Genomic DNA, 27,169 nt, shown 5'->3' with positions numbered 1-27,169 from the left:
AGAAAATAATTTTCATCTGGCTGAGACCCAGACAGAATCCCCTGCTCACATCTGTTAAAATTGTACACTATTAGTTGGAAAAGAAGAATGTTAGCCATTTCAAGTACACTTAACCACCTCTTCAAAACAAATCCTCTTAGAATAAAATCCTGCATCCTCCCCTGCATCTTGTATGATTCAGGTACCATCCACTGCACTTTGTACCCTGGACACAAAATTTTGCTATTGATTTGTTTGGCAATACATTTATTTTTTTTTATTTCAGCATTCAAAAATCACTTAACAAGTCACAGAAACATCTCTAAGTACTATTCAAGACCATCCTTGAAAGAGATCCTAAATTTGAAATGGGCCATGACATGTGTCAAACGATTGGTACTTTAATACTTTAAATAACACAAAAAGCTTTGAAATTACTCACTTGTTTCCTCAAGATCTTTGAAATAGAATGACTGCCAACATCAGTTATAATTTTAAAAAAATTGATTTAATGATATCTGAACAATTGCTGAATTTGATGTGTGAGAAGAAAAATGGAAATTCATGCAACTTGTCAGCCTATTGTTGATAACTGAAACATTGCATCGATAACAGCAGTTTGGCAGGCTCATCCATAAATGATACTTATCTGCAAAGTTACTTTATACTGACGATGTGAAGCAAGATTACAAAGTCATCTCATTTGACATACTAAATCGTGAGGGAAATTTGCATAGCAACAGTACAATATGCAACACTGTCTTGATTTTACTCACCATCATGATAACTCCATGATATTAAATTATCTTTGGGGTTTTATGATGTATTGCTTCACATGTATTGGTACTGCTTGAAATATTATTTCCTGAAATAACAAGCTAAATTGTGACTTTTCAGTTGTAAAAATGGAACCTATTTGAAAATTAGGTTCCTGTAATAGTTCTGGTTTTTGATTTTTCAAATATTGTCTGCATATTTGGAGGTTTGTAAACCAGACTCCAGGCTGTAAACAAGGGAAATACTGTTGTTAAGGTCTCAATACCGAATCTTGCGTGTTTTTATTATTTAGTTTCTGTTTTAAAAAGCAAAACTTTTGAAGCATTATTTTTTCTATAGAATACTGGCAGAATGGGATGGGTCTCTCACTCAAAAAAACAAAAATTATGTACATTTAAAATTTGTATTTAGTATGAAAGTAACTGATAATTATTTTTTTTTTCTTCTGGCAGATAATGATAATAATAATAATAATCATAATAATACTATTTCGGTATTCATAACACTTACTATAGTAATAACTGGGACACGTGTAACATGAATGATGATGAAGCAAATGATTCAGAAGAATGGACTTTTTAAAGTAATGGTTGATTTTTTCCCCCCATATTTTATAAAATATTTTTATTTAAGCATTGATATTGTATGGAAATGTATAATTCAGAAAATAGTATCACATTTATTTACTTATCTTAAATATATAAATAATAGAGTTGTTTATTATTATTATTAAATGCCATGATATTAAATTTATTTACTCCATTCAGAAATTTATAAATCTGGTAATATTAAATATAACAAATTGGAACAGTGGAAATAAAAAAAATAATCTTCATGATTAATTTAATTGATGGTATGTATCATGTGCATACAATTATTTCTTATACATTTGCTACCTGAAACTTTTTAAAAATTTAGTTTTTTTAACCACTGTTTAAGGTACATCAAGTACACTGTAGATGGAGCACTTAAACATTAGAATCTTGTCTTTGAATAATATTCTATTCCAACAAAATGTCTATCAGACAGTAATCTCTATCCCCTGTGTAATGTCAGATATTTGCACAGAATATTTAGAAACAACTTGCTTACATGAAACATACCTGAGAATATCCAACTTAGAACAGATTTAACATGTCAAATCAGAATTATTAAAGTCCAGATTTTTCACTTGATAATAAACATGAGAAATTAGAACTCTGTCTTATATTCAAATATAGTCAGGTGTAATGGAAAAGAATGTTTTCTCAGTTTATTTTCTTATAAGAACATTCAAATTCTCGTGTGAGCAAAATTGGCACATGAGAAAATTTAGTTTAGTTTTTCTATGGCTCATAAGATCCAACAATCGGCAGACATGAGCTTGCAAAATCTACCTTATTTGCATACATTTCTAATGAGTTTCTAATGTGTAGCTTCTGAGAAGCTCATGAGAAATGGTGAGATTTTTCTGTACAGTTAACTCTAATTAACAGAACTGAAGAAATGTAAAATAAATTTAAGTGTCAGTCCTGAAAATTGATTAAGTTGTTTTCCAGGGTTTTCCATGCTGAAATATATCAAACAAAATGTTTACTTCAAATGGTTAATAGTTTCACAGGCATGTCCAGCCTTTCCCATGGACGATGTCCAGTGTTTACAGGATAAATTCTGCACAGTATCTTACTTTTCCACTGTTTTCCAGGGTTTAGCATGTTTTTTTCCCAAGGTATTCCATCCTTTTTCCAGAGTATATTATGGAAAAATTACAGCCGGGCTGTATTTTGAAAATGTTAACATTAAAAAGAAGAGACTGACTTGTGAATTCTTGCCAGTTCATTTTAGCAAGTAGAGCACAGGGTTCCCACGCTACCGGGAAATCATGAAAAAGTCAGGAGAAACGATTAAAAAAAAATTCCGACTGTGAAAAGTCCTGGAATTTTGCTAAAATTTGTTGAAATTTGGGAAAAACCCGGGAGTTTTCCGCCACCACTTGATGCCCAAAACAATCATGTAACTGAGTCGTAACTAAACGGATTGTGAGTTACAGTTATTGAGTTCTAACCAGAATATTCAGAGGGTGCAGTATGTATCATTTGGGTGCTTGGAGTAAACATATATGCTGAGTCAATCCAAATGCTCAATGGATTAGATTCATCTAGTAGACTTTTATTTTCAAAGTCAGCTTGATATCTGTATCTTTCCTTACATGGAAGGTATGAAAACCACTCTAGAATCACAAGAGGCAAACATCGTGTTGGCAAAGTGTAGTCGCTTACCTAGCAAACTTTAAACATTGTTAGATCTAGTGATACATGCATGAAATGGATATGAAAAATAATTATTGTCTCAAAAATTGTGAGTATTAAAATCGGAGTTGATGAAATGTGACCTGGTACTCACAATTTGCATTGCTAGTTGCATGAGTACACAAATCTAGCAATCCAAAGTTTTAAATGTTGTAGAGAAAAAAAAAAATATCAAATGAAAGTTGTATACTGGTTGTAATCAAAATACAAAAATGAAAGAACACAAAGTTTTCCATATTTATATATTCCGAGAACAACTTCTGGAGTTTTGTTGCATCACGGGACTCCCACATTGACATGCTCTCTGCTTGATAAATCAGACTGGCCAGATTGCTGCTTTTTACAAAAAGTATCTGACTTTCATTTAACATAATTGAATTTCTCTACAACAACATTAAAATGGAATTTGTTGTTGATATGACATGACTAATGGACTTTCGATGTCGTCGTTTGAGATTTGTGAAGTGACTAGTAATACAAATGGCGAGTACGGGTCAGGTTTCAAAAATGCTGTAGTTTGGTCTAGTCTGTCAGCAGAATAAAGACATAATGAGAAAATACATAATTTTTCAATCGATTTCATGCAGGTATAAGTCGATATAACATAAGTTAAAATTTCTAGGCTTGCTGGTAAGCAACTACCATATGTTCCACACTGTGGCAGTAAATTCCAAATTTTCAATATACAATTGCAACAACCCCACACCTCAACCTAAATGTCCCAAATATGAAAAATGGGGTGGGATTATTCAGAGGAAGCCCAGATTAGAAAACATACTGCTATTCGTTTTAATCCATATTTGTAGTCCAAATTGTTAAATCTCAGAGCTGAAATGAGAAATTGTCATCCCTTTTATTATATATATAAAAAAACTATTCAAGCCCCTGTATCAATACAGGTTTGGGGACTGGTTTAATTAATTACAAGAAGACAAGATGATTTTAAAGAAAATTCAGTCTTTGTTTATACAATAGTATACAGTTTTGAAGGTCTTTTGTCAAAATTGAAATCAACCCTTTTGAAAATGTTTTTTAAATGATGGATTTTTAACCAGATCCTCTTGAGGAGATTAGGGTGTTTGATAAATCTTGCTTGGGATTCTATTGGAACACATAAATTCAGGGTTAAACTATTTTTGTTGCAAGACAAGATTCTAATTTTTTGCGTTTATTGTTTTTTTTATACTGTAATCGGAAATGTTTACTTCCTATAAGATGTATATATATATTGCTATTGAATTCATTAGAATTAAAGGTTTGAAAGGAAACAAAACTAATGTATGTTCATTATGTTGTTCCCACTTAGCAACATAATGCAGATCAGCAAAATAAAGTTAGAATTTTTATTTTGTGCATTGAAATGACTTTACATGCCAAATTAAAGGAATATAATCAAACTTGTTTCATGTGATACATTTTGTGGTTTTGTACATGCAGGTGTTTTGGAGAGTCTTGAATGAGAACGATTTTTAGATTTAGAAAATGCATGTTTTATAATCTAAAATATTCTTTAATTCCATTCATTAATGGTCATATATGTGAACCTTGAAAAATTTAATCTCAACCTGGAAAACTCCTGGAAATGACCTGGAAATTTACCTTTAGAAAAGCATGGGAACCAGTCCATTGAAGGACTCTTGTTTTCTTCTATCTGTCATCAAAACCTTGACCAAGAGCAATGGAGTGTAGCATAGCAGAATTTGGGCCAACACAGTCCTGTTGTACAGGTGACATAGGGAAATAGTAATTTGTGTACATCATCACACTTTACCGGATATTCATGCTGAATAACATTATCATTAATAGGTTGAAAGGTGTTGAAAATTCACTTGCCCAGCTTGAAATAGTGAGTGTGAAGGATAGGTATCGTAATAGGCAGTTTTGTAAGAGTTATGTTAATTTTTTCTTTAAAGATTCTTCAGGCCTCATTTTTTGCAATATACTATAAAAAAATCAAAACAGATGGGTCATAAGTATTAAAAATTGGATTCATCTGACATGATGTAGCTTACTCTCATTTTAGTAATTTAGTTCATTAGGAAGGAAGTTGCAGTTGCTTTTGACTACCATATGTTGTGTGTGTGTGTGTGTGTTTACTTACAGTTGGTATTGGACAAGTTCTGAATATTTTTTGTTTCTTTGAACCTGTCAATAAAATTTAAGCTTATCAATTGACAAAATAACATTCTATAAACCTGTAAAAATGGTCTTGATGGTCGGAATGAAAAATTTACAAAATGTAATTTTTATCACCCAACTGTTACATGCAATGTGTCTGTCTGACCAGTTACATGATGATTAATGACCTGCCCTGTCATAATACTTTCAGTAAATTAAATAGTAAGATGTTCATTGTGGAGTCATTTTATATTGTGTTTGAATCAAGAAAACTTAAATACTTTTATACATTCAGCATTTGAAAAATTGACAAATTTTACCATTATGTGAGTAAAATTTTTGGTTCTATTTTTACTGAAAACCCAAATAGTTGCACACAACATTCAGTTTGCACATAACACCCATGCTATCCTGTTGTCAATAACCATCATGTAATGGATCAGTGGTTGTTTACAGTTGTTCAGGATGCTTGTTGCGGATATTCGTAACGATATTATGTGACTGTTACATGAACCAAGGAGTTACGTGATACGTGACAAAGAGATTTTTTTTAATGGTTAGCAAACAGACTTAACATATATATTTTATCTTTAACTACAAATATGTAATGAGCATTAAAATGCAAGAATTAAGTGAGAAAACTCAAGTATTTTCTTGGCACTCTTGAGATGGCCATTTATTTACTGACATTGAAACCAGCCTTATGTAAGATTTATGGACAGGAAGTGTTTATCCATGTTACATTGTTGTGCATAACAGCTGTAATGTTAATAAAAGTAACTGAAATTCTATACCATTTTATCCTGTTGACATGCCTGAAAGTAGCCTTAATATTGACATTTGTTCATATTGCAGTACAATCAAAATTTTTATTTCTGACCAAGCTGTGTGCAAATCATGTAACATTGATGGAACACAAACGGCAGTCATAAAACTTGATTACTGTTAGTGATTTTTGTGTATTGTTATTTAAAGAGGATAGCACTCACCTGCACCTCATTAAACTGAAATAAATACTGCATTTCCAATTAAATCTTGTGAATAATTTGATTACTTCTAATTAACATAATGTGCATCTTGTGGAACATTTATGGAACAGAACTGGCAGTCATTGTAATGTGGTTCTTGTCTGTTGTCTAGGAAAGTTGCACAATATGACATTGCTTTGCTTAAGATAAGATTTTGAAAGAATTTATATTGATTGAGTAGTGTCAAGAGACTGCATAGCCCCCGGAAGTTGATTAAGTGATGACAGCGCCCCCTATCTAAGAGAAGTAAGTAACTTATTGAAAAGGCCTATAGTAACAGCAGCATCAGATAAACAATAAGGACCAAAATGTTTCCTTTGACATCAAGTGCTTAGTTCAGAAGTCACCCTAAGCAAGTTGGCATGCCTGAACATACATATAAGTCGAGGTGCGTAAAGAATCAATATTATATATTGCAAATGAAAATAATGCAAGAAAATAAATAAAGAACTGTATCAAGATTTGAAAGCATATGTACTAATACCTTACAGATCCAACATAATAAATGATCAATGCATTGTACATAAATGTCTGTTTCTGGATTATGTCAGAATTACCTTTGGCAGCCAAATTTGTCAAGAAAGTTTGCCAATTAAGGGGTAATGAAGAAGCCAAATGCAAAATATTATCAACAGATATGGTGCAGCTACTTCCAGCACCAAACCTGTCAATTGTAGGCTCTCAAATAATTTATTTATGAATTTTAAACAGAAATAAAGTTTTGTTTGTCTGTCCTTATTACATGAGTTACATTTTCTACCCTAGTAAAGGTCTTTTGGGTCCACAGGATTGGCTGAAGAGCGTAATGTTTCTAAAGCAGTCTGCAGTTGCATGTATAGCACATTGGAAACCTGCAGATTATATGCATGTGTCATAACATAGGTATATAAAAGTGACATAAAAGTGTTGAAAAAAGAGAAACAATTCCACTACTGTCCAAAGAGCATGCTTTAAAATCAGGACATTATCTGACATAAGAATTGACTTTGATAAAGATTTTGGATGTAATTCTCTATCGTAATCTAAAATGTTTGAGGTAGTTTCATCCTTTTAAGATGGTTGTGAATTCATCGAAGACAGTCCATGTTCCAGAAGGTCTGTTTGAATTTGGGTGCAGGTTTTGCTCAGATGATGCTCAATATACAGCAGAAGATATATCTTTTTACATGGACATTGTCAAGCAGCTATTCACCTGCATATGAAAAGAGTGCCCAGAGACATTGGAATCAGATTGGCTGAAACATGCGTTTACTTTTTTCATACCAACTCAAGAGAAAACAGTACAGTTTGGATCAGATAAAAAGAGCAGAGACCACAAATAGCTCAGTATAGTTGGACCATCTAGAGTTTTTTATGCATTATTTTTTAATGCAAAATGTCTGGTTGACTTATGCCAGACTCTGTTAGGGTCACTGGACATTTTGATGCCTCCAGTGTGTTGCAGAAAGTTTTGGAATACTGTCAAACAATCCATCTGCATACTCGGTAAGTACCCCATTGGTTCCATGACATCACACTGGCAAATAAATCTACCTATAATAACAGACTTCCTGAAGGAGTATGTCATCCAAACTTTGCTACATCCTCCATGCAGCCCTGATTTAGTTCCAAGAGATTTTTGACTGAATCCCGTTATCAAAGTTTTGCAGAGGGGGAGATGGGTGAAAGTTGCTATATGGTTAGAATACAAAATGGCATTTAATAGTTGGATAATCAAGCTGAGAAAATTTGTGTAGAGCTGCACAGAGTGTGTATGCACTGATATATTGTTTGCTTAATAAAGAACTGTTTTAAACAGTGCAGTAATATTCTGAATTTTTAAAATAAAATTTCTCTTGTATGTATGAAGATATGTCGGGCTATTGTCATAGCTTCAATTGTCTGGCTTTTGTCATTGCTTCATGTGTCTGGCTATTGTCATTACTTCATGTGTCTGGCCATTGTCATTGCTTCAGTTGTCTGGCTTCTGTCATTGCTTCATGTGTCTGGCCATTGTTATTGCTTCAGTTGTCTGGCTTTTGTCATTGCTTTATTTGTCTGGCTTTTGTCATTGCTTTGTGTGTCTGGCCATTGTCATTGCTTCAATTATTTGGCTTTTGTCATTGCTTCAATTGTCTGGCTAGTGTCATTGCTTCATGTGTCTGGCTATTGTCATTGCTTCAATTGCCTGGCTAGTGTCATTGCTTCATGTGTCTGGCTAATGTCATTGCTTCAATTGTCTAGCTATTTTTATGCTGATCACTAGAAGTAAAAGGTTCTTCAGTTTAATAACAACAAAAGCAGCCACAAAAAATCCCAAATTACAAATGAACATTGAAAGGGCTAATTGTTAAAATACTTTATTATGTAAAATATATTATTTTGTCTAAATATTCACCATGCCCATAAATGTTGGATATTTTTACCGGTGGAATTTGTCATATGAGACGAAATCATAAATTTAGGTTTTGATACATTTAATGAAATATTGTGTCCATGCATGTCAGAGAGAGATAGAGAGCGAGAAGTATGTATCGAAAAGGAGAAAACATAATAATGTAATACCTTAATAGCAGACACACTTTACACAATGAATTGATAATTAAAGCTATAATTGCATATCTCTATTGAATCATAAAATGTATATAAAATACTGCAAGGATGTGATGAACAATATATTATTCAAGTACTCTAATTACCTTGTACTGGATTTAGAAGTGAGAGCTTGTGTATGAAAAAAAATTCTGTGTCTAAAATAGTAGATCTACTTAGTTTTGTTGCTGATCAGATAGTTGTACTATGAAGTGTGTGTGTGTGTGATTTGGATTTTTAATGTAGCTTTTACAATTTTTCAGTCATATTGCTACGATGTCTGCAGTGTGACAGTTTATAGTGATGTCTAGCACTGAGGCATCATGTAGACATGTAGCATCATGTCCCACCCAGTCACATTATCCTGACACCAGGCCGACCAGTCCTACCACTAACCTTGTAATGCTGAGTGCCAAGCAAGGCAGCTGATTGTACAATTTTTATAAGCCTTTGATATGACTCGTCCGGGGATTAAACCCACGACCTCCCGCATCCGAGGCGGACGCTCTAACCACTAGGCCACTGGAGCGGTGTGTACTATGAAGAATTGAAAACATAAATTTAAAGGATGAAATCAAGAGAAGCATCACCATCATTTTCTTATAATGAGGAAAATTGAAAAACCACACATTTAATCTGAGATATATTTAAAAAATACTTTAAGTAAGAAGAAAAAAATGTACTGGTTGCAAAAACAAATAATTTGGTGGGATTAGAACACAACACTGTGCAATAAAACCTGATTTCCTACATCTATAATAAAGCAATAATTTGTTGTTGTTGTAGGGTTTAACGCCATTTTCAGCACACGATAGGCTATATATGGCAGCCAGTATTAATAGTGGAGAACCCGGGAAAACCACAGACTCACAAGGAGCTACTGGCAAGCTGTCTCACATACCCACATTGGCTGAATCTGAGACTCGAACCACCGCAGACAGAGGTGAGATGGCAGTTATCCATAATGAAGAGCGCTTTAGACCATTCGGCCACATGGGGCCGCCAGCAATAATTTATTAATTTAATTGATTTTATGATGTACAGATAGTTTCATTGATAGATTGCTGTACCTTCCATGATACCTGACAATCAATTTGTACAGAACATTCAGATGTATTTAAGATGGCACAAAACTTGAAAGTTCGTGCATAATTGATTTACATTTATTACTGTCAAAGTTCATTTGTCTTAAATGACTGGATAAGCTTTTTTGAAGTAAATAAGTCCAATTTTAGATATATAAGACAGATGTAGCTGAATATTTATTCACCCCATGAAAACTTGCTTAAGTCAGTCTTCCAGCAATTTTGGAACTAAATGCCAAAACTAATTTTGGTATACACTCACACTGTACATATATTTTACCAAGCACAGACAGTGAGCATATCTTTTAAAAGCAGAATTAAAGTATTTTTGAAACCCATATCAGCAAGGTGAAATGCTTCAGATTAATGAAGCCAAGAATTTGGTCATGCAGTCATGTAGCCAGTTTCAATACAAATTTAAACTTTGATGACATAAAAAAAACAATGCAACAGCTGTGGCCTTGATGAAGTCATTTAACATCTTGTGAAAATTGTTTGTATATAGCAGCTTATTCATCTGTAATGCTGATTATTTCATAAGATTAGCTCTGTTTTATGGTGGAGCTATTGTATGTGTTCATTATAGCAAAAATGGCAGTTTTGATATAGTTAATACTTGATCATTACAGAAATAAAAGCTAATTTTGAATGTTAATGGATTTAAATTTCTTGCTTTTCACAAGGTCCACATGCAACAACCAAATCGATATTCTACTAATAGGATATTCAAGCATACCTTGCATTCCTTAAATATATGATGTTGGTTGTTGCTTGTGGATCAGTTTAAATTTAAAACGATATCTCCAATTTTAGCATATATATATATATTGTGGATCAGTTTAAATTTAAAACGATATCTCCAATTTTAGCATATATATATATATATATATATATATATATATATATATATATATATATATATATATATATATATATATATATATATATATATTGTGTTTGGCATTTTATCCATGATTATAGATTGTAAGGGTCATTTTCTAAACAACATTACATAGCTAATTTTGGTTGATGATTGTAGATTATATTTTAAGATAATTATTACTTATAGGTGAATATGTTTACTTGGATCTGAGCTTAGGACATTGGTTTTTCCCATGAAACTTTCTGGTCTACTTGATATGTGTCATGTTCTTTATTAAAATGTAAGTAAAAGACCTGACCTTGTTTACAACTTAGAATATTCTAGAAATGAACTTTTGACCCTCATCCTGGTTCTCTTATTGTGTCTTAGGTTTTTATATTAACACGTTAACCCCTGGTGATGAGTTTGCATGGCAGAAGTAGTAGCCTACTGCTGAGCTCTGTAGCATCAAGGTCATGTATGATACACTAAAGTAAGTGGTATTATAGAAAGGGAGACAGATGTAGCTCTACAATGATACCAAATAATCTGGAAGTTCTACTTGCTTTACGAAATACAAAGGGAAAAACCTCATTTTTTGGACCTGATTTTTATCCACCCAAAATTTTCGCCCGTGGTCGGAATCTGATTTTGTGTCTGGATTTTAGACTTTTTGGTTTCAGATCTAAGGCAGACTGGTATGAACTGAAAACAGACAGATCAACCTTTGCAAAAAGTAGGATAAGATGGGCATTTGGAATAAAGAGTGGTCTTGATATGAAAATAATGAGTCTCTTAAGCAGAAGAAGAAAAAACTCTAACTTCTACCCTTCTGTTCATGCACGAGCAAAATAGCCAATCAAAATGATGTTTCTAACACAACTGGAAGTTGATTTATTAGGATTTATTCCGAAATAGCTTTCAAAATATGTTTCTTACTCGAATTTCAGGCAAAAACAACAAAAACCTTCAGGGGTTAATGTGTTATGGTTTTTTATATCAAAATTGTTCATTCATATATTAATGTCTGTAGTGGTATCAATCTTTTAGTTGTGTTCAGTTTGAGAGGATTTGTTCATTCAAATTATTCATTAGAATTACAAAGTGCTCATATATGCTTTTAAACTTAATCACTGTTTTGGGATTATTGTGAATTCATTCAAAGAGATTTTTGATTATATCAATGTGATATCTCAAGATTGTAAGCATATCAAACTATTCCAGGCTGTTGGTACAACAGCACATTAAAGATTTGAATTTGTTTGGAATACCACTGGAATTGATTTGGAATAATCTATACTTTTGGACTTGTAATAGAACTTTTAGGACTGTTTGGGATTTAATTCACAACACTGTTAGTTGTTTTTTGTAATTTTCACTTTATATTTTAAGAAAATAAATTATTTGTTTAATTTTTCAAAACTTGTCAGTTTTTGCTCTTTTCTGTTAGTTAACACATTAAGCCCTAGCGACGACTTTACGGGCCAGGAGGTAGTAGCCTACTGCCAAGCTCTGTAGTGTCAGGGTCATGCATGATACACTAAAGTGGGTGGTATTATAGAAAGGTAGACAGATGTAGCTCTACAATGTTACCAAATGATCTGGAATATCTAGTTGCACTACAAAATACAGATAGAAAAACCTCATTTTTTGGACCCAACTTTTTTTAAACCCAAAATTCGCCCGTGGTCAGAATCCGATTTTGTGTCCGGATTTTAGACTTTTTGGTCTCAGATGTAAGGCAGACTGGTATGAACTGCAAAGAGACATGAGCCTTTGCAAAAAGTAGGATAAGATGGGCATTTGGAATAAAGAATGGTCTCCATACAAAAATAATGTGCCCATTTAGCAAAAAAAAACAACAAAAAAAACTTTTACCCTTCTGCTCATGCGCGAATCAAACAGCCAATGAAAAATGATGTTTCTGACACAACTAGGCAGTATGTTATTGAACGATGACCGGGGATTTGGTGTTTTCGAGTCAATTCAGAAATAGCTTTCAAAATGTGTTTCCTACTTGATTTTCAGACAAAAATATCAAAAAGCTCTAGGGGTTAATGTGTTAAAGACCATAGAGTTGTAATAGTGGGTAATAATAGTCTTTTGCAGTAATTTGTGCTATTAATGTACTCTTTTACAGTGCATTTTTACTGGTAATGTACTCTTCAGTACATTTAATAAAAATGTACACTTTTTTAAAATAGTACATCTTTTTGGCATATCATTTTGAATATTCTTCACGGATGACACAAAAATGACTAGTAATAAACAACTTCATTAAGACAACTTAACATTGTTAAAAAAAAGAAAATGTCAAATACAGACCGCTTTAGATCAGAGGTCAACATTTTGCGAGTAATAAAGAAATTTCACATTCAAGTAGAAGTTCTATTTCCCAGGAGTGATAATAAATTATTTTAACCGAAAAAGTAGTTAAAGAAAGACGAGTAAAATAATTTAGTTGCTGAAGATAGAATAAGTTTCTTGATCTTACAAAAACAAAGTTACAGTTGAAGAGTGCATTTTCCATATGCCATAACACTTGTACATTCAACAGAATCTCTACTCACTGTAGCATCATCTCAATGCCCCCATTTTTCTATCCATCCAAATGCCTGGTAGATCCTAAGAATCAATTCCATTTTATTGAGTAAGACTGATGAGACCTGTTTACTCTTATGATATCCACGACTATCCATGATATTTTCACTAAAGCCTGGTGGACATAATTTAGCTCCCAAAATCACTTTTAACTTACATTTAATAAAATTTTCTGGGCTTTTTCTCTTTCAGTCCATGTTCATTCCATCAATCAAAATAATGTGTTTATCATTTTATTTTGACTACTAAAAAATAATTACTTTTCTCACTGTTTGGCTAATTTGGGTACTAATAAAAATGATCAATTTTCCCAAATATTTTCAAGAAACTTATGTCTTTATTGTCATGAGTGTGTATCAATGCATCTGCCAAATACAATGTTCAGCCAGGTTACATTATGTTCCTGCTTGCAGATAAAGAACCCTTGATAATGTTTCTGTGTTCTTTTATAAATAAAGAATACTGGTTGCATTTCTGCTGTTTATTTTTCTTGTTGCTTTTAAAACTATATCAGTCTGTTCATTGTTACATATACTGCCACTGGTGATAAGTCTTGCTAGAAACTTTGTATTCAAACATGACCCAGTTCTAAAATTGCTATTATTTCATAACATAAAGATTGTCTTTTACAACAGGTCATATCAAAGAATTAATATATACAGTATGTATTGTATTATCATACCTCTGAAAAACCTGAAAGATAAACTGTAGTTTCTGTCCAAAAGTCTTGAAGTGATATCAGCACAAAAATTTAAAATGTGGCAGTCATTGACCAAAATATGTTATGGAGCCAAATCACATAGACTGGTTCAGGAATTTAATTGAAGAATACTGTTATTTGTAATTTGGTTATTGGTATGAGATTATCAAGGGGAAATATACCATAGAATGAAACTGAGACTTCTAGAACTTAAGAAACTTGCGTGTGAGAGATGTTGACTGCTATATCAGAAATAAATGTAAATCCATCACTTTAGTTTACTGGAAAATGAAAAATAAAGATAGCAACCCAAATATATATCTAAACTGTATATAAGTTAGGGTAAAAGGAGTTTATGTATATGACTGCTTTGTCTCCCCATGTAAACTAATCAGTGGTAAATACTAAAGAAGCCTGCAATCACATGTCAACTCAATGTAATGCTTATGACCTTTTTAATTTTACAGTTATGAAAGTGGTTCATTCATTAATTCTAAAAACTCTCTCAATATGAATGTCTTTTGTTTTCTTTTTATCATTACTGTTGGCAAGTTTGCAACTCATCTAGAGTTGTGGAACATTTCAGTTGTTTCTTTGCACAGCCTACTGACAGTATTTTGGGTAATCCACAGATATTACGGGTAATCAAAGCACTGTTATGGCCAGATTTTTCATTATTCAGTCATCAAGTTTTTAGTACATGTAAAACATTCTTCTGTTTAGGTTACAATGTGAAGCTTTTATTTTTTGTTGGCTTTAATAAAACCTAATGTCTGGATATTTTTGTACTATCAAAAAAAAAAAGAAGACAAATTTGTTAAATTTGGTCTCTGGAAAATTGGAGGGTCCAGGTTAATTATGGTTGTTGTTGTTGTTGGGTTTAACGCCATTTTGCAGCACATGATAGGCTATACATGGCGGCCAGTATTAATGGTGGAGGAAGAACCAGAGAAAACCCCGGAAAGAACCACCGACCCACGAGAAGCTACTGGCTAGCTTTCTCACATACCCACATTGGCTGAATCTTAGACTCGAACCGCCGCAGACAGAGTTGAGATGGCAGTGATCCGTAACGAAGAGCACTTTAGACCACTCGGCCACTCGGGGCCCCCCACGTTAATTATGGTAATCAAACTTAAAATAATATCTGTTCCACAATTGCTGTGCATTAACATAAATGCACTGTAATGTGATGGCCTTGTCTGAACAGTTCATGGCTTGTTAAAAAACAATGTAACACACATAATTTCTTTGATGGGCATTGGGAATTTAGAAATAAACTCTCCTAACAAAACTCACTAAAAGTTTTAAAATTTGTAAAAATCAGCAATACATGTATCTGGTTTTAACCTGGGAATTAAAACAGTTAAAATGGATCAATATTTGTTTTATCATCGGATATCATACTGTATAACATGGTGATCTCCTTCCACAGACTCAACATTTTCCATGTCCTGTCACCTTGTACACAGTACAATCATCTGAAAACGAAACAGATATCAATGTAATTAAATATTACTTAGATAACTTTACTTTTATAAAAGCTTTCAGCATGCATTTGCTTTATTTTGCAGGTGATCTTTTTATTGATGATTTAGACATGGTGGTCACCTACATTGGTGGTCTTGAAACACTGGCAATATAGCATCTCTTTAAAGAGATTTTGTTAAAATTACTTTGATGTATTTGGTAATTCAAGGCTTTTTATGATCCCATTTTTGCCAATTGGTGACAGTACAAAAGGACAGCTGATTTTATTAAGCAGAAAAGAAACCACAATTTGTTGATAGATAGCTTGCCCATAGGTACCTGGAGAGATGGCACCTCAAATGGTCTACAAATTACCCAGGTGTTCAGGTGAGAAATGTAATTGATTCTTCTGTGATGTTAAAAGAGAAGGAGAATTGAATGCCATTTAATTGATCCCATTTCCATGTTATTTACCATACTTATTTGTTGAGTCCATTTTGATTGAAGACTAACATAGGCATCACATTGGTATATTTGTGTAGAGAACCCATTACTTTGGTCTCTTTGTGTACAGAACATCTTAGATTAACCTCAATATTTGAGGTTTTTTTACCTTCAATTTTTTTCCCGCTGTTTGTCCTACTCTCATTTCAAATATAGTTCAGAGGTGGGCTCAGCTAGCAGGCCAATGGCCTAGCAAGATGCTTGTGTGATGGTTTGAGGTCCATAGCTAAAGCCAACAGAGAAAAGATGTATTAATGGGGAGAAAAGTCGTGTCATTTTTCACAGCTGCAAAGAAATCATGAAAGTTATATATGCCATCGCTGGTATTAATGGCCTCAATATTGTTCATATTACCTTACATGACAAATCAAACATAGGGGTGGAAGATTCTTTGATATCATGTTGGCTTGATCCAATGTCTATTTGATTTACAATTTTAATGATAGGTCTTCCAGCAGCTTAATTAAAATATAGAGCAATACATACATCAATGGTATGTATTGATATGTTAGAAATAATAGTTGTCAAAAAATGAATTTTTATCAGATAGACTCTTCTTGGTAGACTTTAAAAGTGTGAATGTTGCAAGATGATATGGCAACACATAACTGAGTTTTGCATTGTCAGTGTGACACATAGCTAAATTAAGTTGATGACTGTGTTTAGGTAAGGTGTTAATGCCTGGCCTGTGCTAGAATATGGCACTAGTTTGTACATGATTAATTTTTAATGAGGTTTCCATTTGATAATGATCAGGAGATTGGTCAAGTCAAGGTGAATTAAATTCCAAGTGTTGGGAAATAACTAGGGTTGAAATGATGCAGAGACAACTTTTGTACTTGTTCAAAATTTGTGTCATAAGATGAAGCTTTCCAGAAATTTGTTTATTAAGAAAGTGTGGAAATATGAAGAATTACTCAAACCCGGATAGGCATGTGTTCATTTTGGTTATTAGATTAATCCAGATCTAAATAATTTAGCTGAGATCATGACTCTGAGGAAGAATAGTGAGTATTTCTCTTATTAAACAAAGTCCAATGGATGTGTATTGGAAGTCTTGAGAGATGATTCAGTAAAATGGTAAAGAGATGATTTAAAGGGGTAGAAGAGAGCAAAGTACCATACCTTTGTTCGATGCCATTCTCCTTCAATACAAAATCAGAAGATAATTGTTTGAATTCATTGTCTTGAATGTTATATGACTCATTTATTCTAAGAATTTCATACATTATTTTCTTGATAAGAATTGTGAGAGAATTGTATGAATTTATTTATTTATATGTAGTGCAAATCATGTAGGCTAGAAATTGATATTACCATGTCTGGAAATGTTATGCCAATGAATTGTTAGTTAGCAAATATTGTAGTTAAGACATGAAGTGAATTTTGTAAAATCATATGTATAATTAAGAGGTGAATTCTTTTTTTCAAGAATCTAAGCAATAAGATAGCTTGTGGGTCAACACTTAGTCTAGAGGGTGATTAATAGCCTACACACCCACATGTAATAGCTTTTTTGATGAGACCAGTCTGTGTTAAAGATCAATTAAACAGTCTGCCTAAGAGATACATTATTTTCCTGTAGTATGTTTGAATGAAAAGATCTGAATTTATAGGGTATGAAATGTGACCTGAGAACTTTCTTAGCAGTTAGGGTCCTGTTGAATTATGATGTAATAATATCTGATGTAACGAGAGAGGAGATGGTTTTTTGTCTGAATAGTAAGGACCTAACAAACTATTTAGGTTGCCTGTTTATATACTTTAAAAGGAAATAGTTCCACACAGTGTCAAAACACAGCAATGCAACGCAAAAGGGATGATGAAGGGATCGATAATGCATTTGAGACCCATGAGAAGCTGGATGCAAGAGAGAGAGGTCATTGTAGGCCACATCACATGGGAAGTCAAAGGGATAAATCAACCTCAATCTACCACCAGTGTTGAATCTGGAGTAAACTGCAGTGAGTCAGCATATTATGCACTCATGCTGGACAATTGAGTTTGAGCACTCTCTCTTGATATTATGATGAAATTGGTCATATCTGTGTAAACGGAACTGCTGATTGCATTCTTGTAATAACATTGTGGTAATTACTTTATAATAGAAGTGTATCCTTCAAGTGTCATACACAGTTTATTTTTGTTTAATATAATTGATTCAATTACTATGTTTTGTGTATGGGGGCTCATGTTATTCTGTTCTGTATCTCAGTTTAGGTCTGTCTTTTTTCCATCCATTAATTTCATATTTTTACTATCCACATGATCAGGCCATAACGTGGTCGATCATCCTCTAGATAACGATAACCACTACCACTACCACCATATAACTGACACTGTACCATTATATAGTCATTGCACTTTGAGCCCACTGTCTTTTGTTTACAAATATAAAGTTTGTTTTGATCATGTGACATTGTCGATTCAACTTTGGAAAGTTTGTGAGTGACATGTCAACTTTAGTTGAGGTCTGGACAAAATTGTTTGTTTCATCTAATTATCTTTCAGTCTGTAATACCAGTGGACAAATAAATGTGTAGAAAGGTGAAAGTTCAAAATTTGCCATTATGCAAGAATATACATAAGAGGACACTTTCTGTATTGTTTTTTTTTTTCTTTTTGAAATTTAACTCCATTTTTCTGTTCAGGCTATATATGGCCCCCAGTATAAATGGTGGAGGAAGAACCCAGGAAATGCCTGATGAGACTCATGGGAGGTACTGGCAGCTTTCTCACATATCCACACTGGCCAAGCCTGAGACTTGAAACCACATGGACAGAGATGAGATGGTAGTCATCAGTAGAGCTTAGCGTTTTAAACCTGTGGCCCCATTTTCTGCATTAAGTAAGAAAATAGGAAAAAGTGTAGTATATACATTGGAGCTCCTCATAAAGAGACAACTAGTTACAGTAGTTCTCACTATTTCATATGTGCTACCAATAGTCAAAATACTTAAAGTGGTGTTTGTTGATAAATAGACTGATAGTTACAGTAGTTTTGACTATTTGATCTATACGACTCATAATCAGAATCCTTTTAATGGTCATCAAATTTTTGTGAAATGTCAACCCCAAAAAGATAAATTAGAAAAGAAAGATTTGATAGAAAAGTCCCTGCTAATAAGTGGGCTGGTTATCTTTGGGGAAGCTGACATTGAAGAGACACAACCTTGTGATCCAGTCTTTATCTATTTGAATTATGTGACACATCAGCAATCAGTACTGGTTTATGTGTGCTGAAATTCAGATGTTTATAAGACGGCAAGATGATTCAAATGAATTTGCTTACTTTGTTATTGATTTCCAAAGTTTCTGGCATTTTTGTGGTTTTCCTCTTGACCTGTTTTGAATTGGATTTTTCATACCACAGTTGCAAATCAGAAGAGAAAATTCATGACTTATTAAGAGACCATCATGATAATGTTTTCTTTGTTACCTGTCGCGTATTTGTTGATGTCAAAGATTAGCACCCTTTTCATATCACAAAGCATTAACATTTATAGTAGACTCAGAGTTGAGCAAGTACAAAGTACAGTTTACACAATGGGTAACCATAAACCTTTTGTGTGATGGCTTATTAATAAAATATAAAGTCCACTAACTTTGCATAGATTTAAATTTGTATTTATATTGCAGGTGTGTGCATCATTCACAAACAATTTTAGGATTACTACAGGACATAAGTAGATTTAATTGATGCAGCTATTGAAGTCAGTCATTACTGTCCATAAAAGGGATACAACTTTTCTCTGTTAGTATACCAAACATCATTTGATATGCCACAGATAAGCAATTGGACTCCATTCAGGTGTTTATACTTTCATTTAGCTTTTCTTGATCTCTTGAGGTAAATGAAAAGGCATAGAAAGAGTCAGGTAGCTTATTTTTTAACAAAAGAATAGCTATTTGAGTTGCTTTTCTGTAATTTAATATTTTCTCATTGACTTTAAGATTACAGAGACATCATTGTTCAGTTTGAAGAAGCAACAGATAAGTGCATTTGGTACAACTCATTCAGGGGCACTTCCTAAAATATTGTTTGCTGGGTGGTGGTGGTGAGTAATCAGATAGATGAGTCTGGGGGTATGCAACACCAAGGTGGCGGTAGTGGGAGCCCAGTAGGCCATGCCCCTGGAAACTTCTACATTTTAATCATTTCCAGGGCATCATTTTAACAATTTAACTGCTGTAAAGAACACTTTCACTTGGAAATGTTTGTGTTCTTTTCTGGTCATTTTTTTTTTGGGGGGTGGAGGTGCACACCAGCTTTGCCCCCCCCACCTTGACTACTCTGGTGGCCTATTGGTTAGAGCATCTGCATCAGCTGTGGGAGGCTTTGTGTTCGACATCGCTATAAAATGCCACACAACATACATAAAGGCAATATGACTGAAAAATTGTTAAAGCAACATTAAAAGTCCAAATCACTCATCCCTTCCCTCCAGGTCTTCCCCATGTTATTTTCACCTCTATTCCCTTTTCCAGCTCATACGTCAAAGGAACAGCTTATGAGTTGGAATTTAACTGGTTCTAATTTAGAATTGGCTGTTGCATGGATCTTAATTTTATATTAGGTGTATTATGTTGGGCCCTGAATAATGTTTTTGTCTTAGGCCATGTAAAAAAATATATGAGTGTTTCCTATTGCACCAGTTTTAAAGTTAGAGTAGACAGGTAATTATTTTATTTAAACATATATATTTAATGTTATTTTTTTGTAAATTTTTATTTTTACCATGGTAGAAAAAAGTGATAGGGTCAGCAAAGAGAAACGAGGATTTTCAGTCAACCAGAAACACAAATTTTGTGTTGTTGTGGCCATATAGAGTTGGGTGCCACTCAGAAATGGCTTTTAGAGCAGATTTCATTGTATTTTAACTGACTCTTATAAAATGATGGCTGCCTGATTTACTGCATTTAATTTTGTAACAGAACAGCATATGTTGCCAAACTCAGCCCATGGCTGGAGATTTCCTTCTTTTCTTTATTGCCCAAAAACTCATGCATTTTAAAATACCTTGCATTTTTGGTAAGTGACAAGTCTGATTTATATAGCAACTCTAATCAGTATTCAGGTGTCAAGGTCTTTGAAACTTGTTCACTTTATGTAGATATGTCATCTAGTACAGCCAACATTAGTAAAGATAAAGCAATTTTCAACAACTGCTGAAAATCACTCAACTGAATTTTATCAAATTTGACAAAAACTTAGCATCATAGGACAAATTTATTCAAAGAATGCTTATCTGACCTTCAGATATGTCCTTTGACCTTCAGATATGACCTCTGTTACTTCAAATAGATAAACCTTACATCTTTCTCGTGAACTGCTCAATACAATTTGACCAAATTTTTCAGAAAACATCCAGCCATAAAGGTTTTTAAAGCTTGTACAAATTATGCTGGTCTGCCGTCAAATATGGCTGCCATTACTAAAATACAAAAACCTCCAAACAACTTCTCAGAAATCACTCAGCAGGCTTAAATAACATGAGAGGAAGCATCCTGGCTGAGAGGGCTTTCATATTTTATACGGTGGCAATAATTGATGGCAAGTAAGTATCATACTTACTTGCCATCAAATATTGCCACTGTTACTAAAATAGTAAAACTTTCAATAGTCTTGTTAAAAACTGCTGAATGGAATTCGAGCAACAATAATAGAAATCGTCTATGCATAGACAACTTTCATTTTATAGCCACTGTTACTAAAATATGGCTACTGTTACTAAAAATAGATAAATCTACATGACCTAAAAGACTTCTCAACAGAATTTGACTAAATTTGACAGAAAGGAAAACATAGAGGGCAGATTATACTGATATGCTGTCAGATATGGCCACCATTACTAAAAAGAGAAAAGCCTTTAAACGACTCCTTTTGAATAACTGCAACACATCATTTTTCACTAAATGTGATAGCAACTTGTTAAAAACCACTGAACAGGATTTTACCAGATTCTACAGAAAGTATCATAGCATCAGGGCCTTTAAAATATTTACAATATGGCCACTGTTATTAAAAATAAACTAAAAACTGTAAATGACTGCTTCTAAATACCTGCTCAAAAGAATTTTGACCAAATTTGACATTAATTGTTATCAGTTGAAAAGGTTTTATTTATTTTCAAATGCCTGCCATTTTGGTTTGTTCTGAACATCATTTTGCAGCACATGATGATATGCTATACATGGCAGCCTGAATATTTGGTGGAGGAAGAACGCAGGGAAAGCCATGAGAATAACTGGCAACCCATCGGAAGCCACTGGCACAATTTCTTATATCCAAGCTTAGGCTCAAACCCACATGACAGGGGTGAGATCACAGTGATCTGTAAAGGCAAGCACTTTAGACCATCAGACTGCCTGGGGCCCTGACCACCTTAAGGCGGAGCATAGAATGCTACAACTGCAAAACCACTATCTACACATATCATACTATGTGTATGGCTTTCTTTTGGGGTGATAAATATAGATTCTAGGGTTTAAAGGTCAAGAGCATCGTTTTCTAATGCAAAAAAAATGGTTTCTATACATTCATTTTAGTTCAATCCTGCACCTTAACCAAAGGTCAAGGCCATTTAGAGCCATCGGTCTATAACAGGGGTCAGCAACCTGTTTTATATAGCGTGCCACTTTCTCGGGATTAAATACAAAATGAACGAGTGCGTGCCACCAGTACGAGAGTAACACTGTTAAAATCGAGATTTTTGGCATCCCTTCACATGCCACACAAAACCTCTTGATGTGCCACCTTGTGGCACTTGTGGCGCAGGTTGCTGGCCCCTGGTCTATAATCTCCTAAATCAGCCATGCCGTAAAATGCCTACATAAAGAGTTATTAACACAGGTTGTTTGTATAATACTGTTCATTGTACTCTTGTTGAAAAAAATGCTTATCCATTTTCAAATACAAATTCTCAAAAACAAACAACAGAATTGGACTGAAATTTTCTAGAGGCAAACCGGCAATGAGGACTTTCTGTTTTGTACAAATGATGGCTGTCCAACATCAGAAATATCTGACAGTGCTACAAGTTGACAAATCTTTAAAACATAATCGCAACATTTAATATTGAACAGAATTGGATCAAATTTGACAGAAAGCTTGCTGGCATGATTAAAGGCTTTCAGGCTTTTGCTAATTTTCTGTAAAATTTCACTGCTAACATTGAAACAACTTTACCTCATGAACCTGTGCAACAGAATTTGACTAATTTTGACAAAAGATATAAAATATGCTTATAGTTTGGACAAAAAAGAGATGCTTATGCTGTGAAATTTCAATTTATATATTTTTTTGTTAGAGATAAAGCTTGAGTGACCCAGATTTCTTAGCCATCTGCTCTTTTTTCAAAATATTTAGTTACATGTACATATTTTAATTATGATGGACAACATGTAATAAATAATCAGTCCTCATTCCTGGCATTGTGGCATTTCAATAGTGGACAATAAATAGGTATCGATTCCTGACATAGGAGCATTTCAGTAGGGGACAAATTATGCTAATGTGCCATCACACGTCAGACAAAGCCTTGGGAAACTTTGAAATAACTTTTTTCTTAACTTATGCAGTTAACAGTATTGGAAAACAATGACTTTGTTAGTTAAATGTCTCATAGGAGAGTGATTTTGAAACTTGATACACACAGTCAACCCAAGGTCTAGTTGGTCCTAAATGAAAATGGTGCCCCTCAGTATGGCTTCCAGATCTTGAATATCTTGTTATTGCTATGTCTCCTTAATGCATGGTTATATCAACTTGATGTTTTGCTAAAAGACTTATCATGTTTAGTTGATTCTAAATGAAAATGGTATTGTGATATCCAATAAGGCCACCACAGCAGCCATTTTGAAAATCTTGCTACCCCTCCAGAATGGAAAGTCATACTGACATAGGGTTTTTGCCAGAATACTTCTTATGATGTCTAGTTGGTCCTGAATGAACTTGGAGCAGATTGATTGTCTAATAAGGCCAAAGGTCACAGTGGCCATCTTGACAATCTTATCACTTCTTCTCTTGAATGGCTGGTCATATCAGTATGGGATTTTCACTAAAAGACTTCTTGTAATATGTAATAGATTCTAAATAAAAATGGTGCAGATCTGATATCCAGTCTGGCCACTGCATTGGCCTTCTTGAAGATATTGTTATTGGCACTTCTCCTGAATGACAAGGCATATTTCCATGGGGTTTTCACCAGAAATCCAGCATGACTACCACAATTACATCTTGAAAATCCTGTTATTATTACTTCTCCAGAATTGATGGTCATACCAACATGGGGTTATCACTAAAAGACTTCTGATTAAGTTGGTTCTAAATAAAGTGCTGATCTGACATCCATTATGGCTACCATGGCAGCCATCTTGAAAATCCTGTTATTATTCTCCTGAATGCACGGTCATATTAGCATGGGGTTTTCGTTGAATGCATGGTCATATTAGCTTGGGGATTTTGCTAAATGAATGGTCATATTAGCATGGGGTTTTTGCTGAATGAATGGTCATATTAGTATAGGTTTTTTGCTGAATGAATGGTCATATTATCATGGGGTTTTTGCTGAATGAATGGTCATATTAGCATGGGGTTTTTGCTGAATGAATGGTCATATTAGCATGGGGGTCTCGCTATAAGTCATCTTATGATGTCTTGTTGGTTGTAATTGAAAACTGTCAGTACGGTTGCATCAATATCCATCATGGAAATCTTGACATCATTACTTTTAGATAGCTGTTCGCATCAGTATTGTGCTTTTACCAAGAGACTAATTATGTTGTTTAGTTGGACCTAAATGGAAATGGTCTGAATCTGATATTGGCAACCATAGCAGATATCTTAACAATTTTCTTATCATTACTCCAAAAAATAAAAAGTCCTATCAACATGAGGTTTTCACCAGAGGACTTCTTGTAATCTTTTATTGGTCCTTCATGAAAAAGATGCCAGTCTTAGATCCAGTATGTCCACCTCATCAGCTAATTTGAAAATCTTGTAATCACTGAAGGATATCAGAGATGCAGGTTTCAACACTCAGCAGTTAAAAGGAAGAAATGGTCTTATCTTGAATTCCTGGAAATTCTTTTCATCCATTAGAGCATCAGTTCGTTGGAGGGAATCTTGTACTTTGGTTGCCACAAATTCAGTCAGATGAGCTAAGGTCAGAACATCGCATGGTATGTGAAAGATGAAAATTTGTTTCCATTTAATTCCAGGTGACAATATAGAATGAGTGGTAAAGAATCCAGTGGTTTACCAACCTCTCCACCTGCTGCAGGAACAAAGCTGTCCAATCAGCATGTGTATACAGTAGAAATTCAACAGATGATGTAAGTAAATACAGACTAAAATAGATTTCCATTAATCATGGAGAGCTGTAAAAATATGATACCGATAATTTCCTGGTTTCCTGTAAGAGATTTTTTAGCTATAGTGGTCACAGACCATAAGAACTTGGTGTGGCCTGGTCCATCATCTCTTAGCACAGATTTGTTATCACTGCTCTCCGTAACTACTGAAGGGATTGCCATGAAGCTTTACACACATTCATTCTTTGGACTAGTTGGTCCTGAATGAAAGTAATATCTCTGGGACATCCATTTTGGATGCCTCAGTGAATATCTTAAAAATATTATTATAGCTACTCCTCCTGAACAGAAAGTCATGTTGACATGGAGTTTTAACCGCAAGACTTCATATTATGTCTGGTTGGTTCTAAGTGAAAATCAGATATGGCCACCACAGCAGCCATCTTGATAAGTCTTGTTATCAATGCGTCTCCTGAATAAATGACCATATTATTGTGGGTTTTTTAGTGAAAGACTTTATGATGTCTAGTGCGTCATAAATGAAAATGGTACCAATCTGACATCCAATGTGTCCACCATGTTTAAAAATCTTGTTATCTCTACTGCTTACACATGCAAAGTCATATTAACATAGACTTTTAATCGAAAATCTAATTATAACAACTAGTCAGTGAAACTGGTGCTAATCTAATGACTAGTATGGTCTCTGTGTCAGACATTTTGAAAATGTTATTACTATTCATATATGTCTGACCACATCAATAGAAAATTAGATGTTATTCTTCACTCGGTTGATGAGATCTTTTGCTGTCTTGCTCTGGATGAGACCATTTACTTTTACTCTGTGTGTGTGTGTTTGTGTGTGGAGAGAGAGAAGAAGAAAATGTTTTTTTTCTCTCACTTCATAGGGAGATCATAGGGAGATTGATCTCCTAAGCCAAATAATAAAGACTATTTAATGTTCTAATCTCTCACTTTATATATATATATATGTATATATATATATATATATATATATATATATATATATATATATATATATATATATATATATATATATATATATATATATATATAATCTTTAATAGATATGTTGATCAGTGTAAATCAGATGTCTAATCAGGTATATAAAAAAATGACTGAACATTGATTCCTAGCTTTTTTTGTGTGGCCACTATAGCATCACGCTCTTTGAAATTACTCTTGTTATGAAATGGTAAAAACACTTAATTATTTCCTTCATATTTAATAAAAATAATATTTGACAGTAATAGAAAATGTTGATCAAACAAATTTTAGACTTGCTACAGGCTGTCAGCAAAAGTCTTTAATTTCTTTAGCCCAGATAGACTAACCCAGACAAAATGCAAAAGTGTTATTGCTTGGTGCAGCTGGATTTATATAACTGTATTGTCTTGAAGAAGCTGTTTCCCATAAAATATTTATACTTTTGTATAAAACGAATCCCCATTTAATCATTTTCCCTTAAAATGTGGAAGGACTGCTCTAATAATGGCAGATGGCATAGAGCGTATCAATGGAAGCCTTCATCAACTGTACAGTTTCTTGCAAGATGTTTCACCAAGTCACAAGAGCACTTAAAATATCCAGATCAGTTCAGATGAAATGACATGATGGATTAAGAAAAACACAATAATATTTTGATAGAAAAAAAACAACTAGCTGCGAGAACTTGTATGGCCTTTTTAAAATGAATGTCTATTCATTAAAAACGTATCAATCATTGCACACATGGCTAAAAGCTGAATGCACAGCAATGACTTTTTTATTGCTCTCATCAAACATGTGCTTTCCAATTAGGCAGAAGTGCACACCTGTCTAAAAATATTACTTTCTAGTGAAATTGATCA

The 27,169-nt window shown here is 33.7% G+C and overlaps 2 protein-coding genes across 3 annotated transcripts in view; one reads left to right on the top strand and one right to left on the bottom strand.

Moving 5' to 3' along the window:
* The window catches only part of LOC149796433 (transcription initiation protein SPT3 homolog), a 216,598-nt gene that overhangs the window by 24,427 nt on the left and 165,002 nt on the right, over window positions 1-27,169 (top strand). Inside the window, exon 3 of the mRNA XM_089961107.1 lies at window positions 25,206-25,319. Coding sequence (XP_089817233.1) covers window positions 25,219-25,319 — 101 coding nt within the window. The 5' untranslated portion in view covers window positions 25,206-25,218. The remainder of the gene's footprint in view (window positions 1-25,205; window positions 25,320-27,169) is intronic.
* The window catches only part of LOC149796434 (uncharacterized), a 188,892-nt gene that overhangs the window by 109,378 nt on the left and 52,345 nt on the right, over window positions 1-27,169 (bottom strand). The gene's annotated exons all lie outside the window — the stretch shown is intronic.

This window comes from Sinohyriopsis cumingii, chromosome 6, assembly GCF_028554795.1.
Source record: "Sinohyriopsis cumingii isolate HCF-2022 chromosome 6, ASM2855479v2, whole genome shotgun sequence".
NCBI lineage: Eukaryota > Metazoa > Mollusca > Bivalvia > Unionida > Unionidae > Sinohyriopsis > Sinohyriopsis cumingii.
This window is presented reverse-complemented; position numbering and strand designations above follow the sequence as displayed.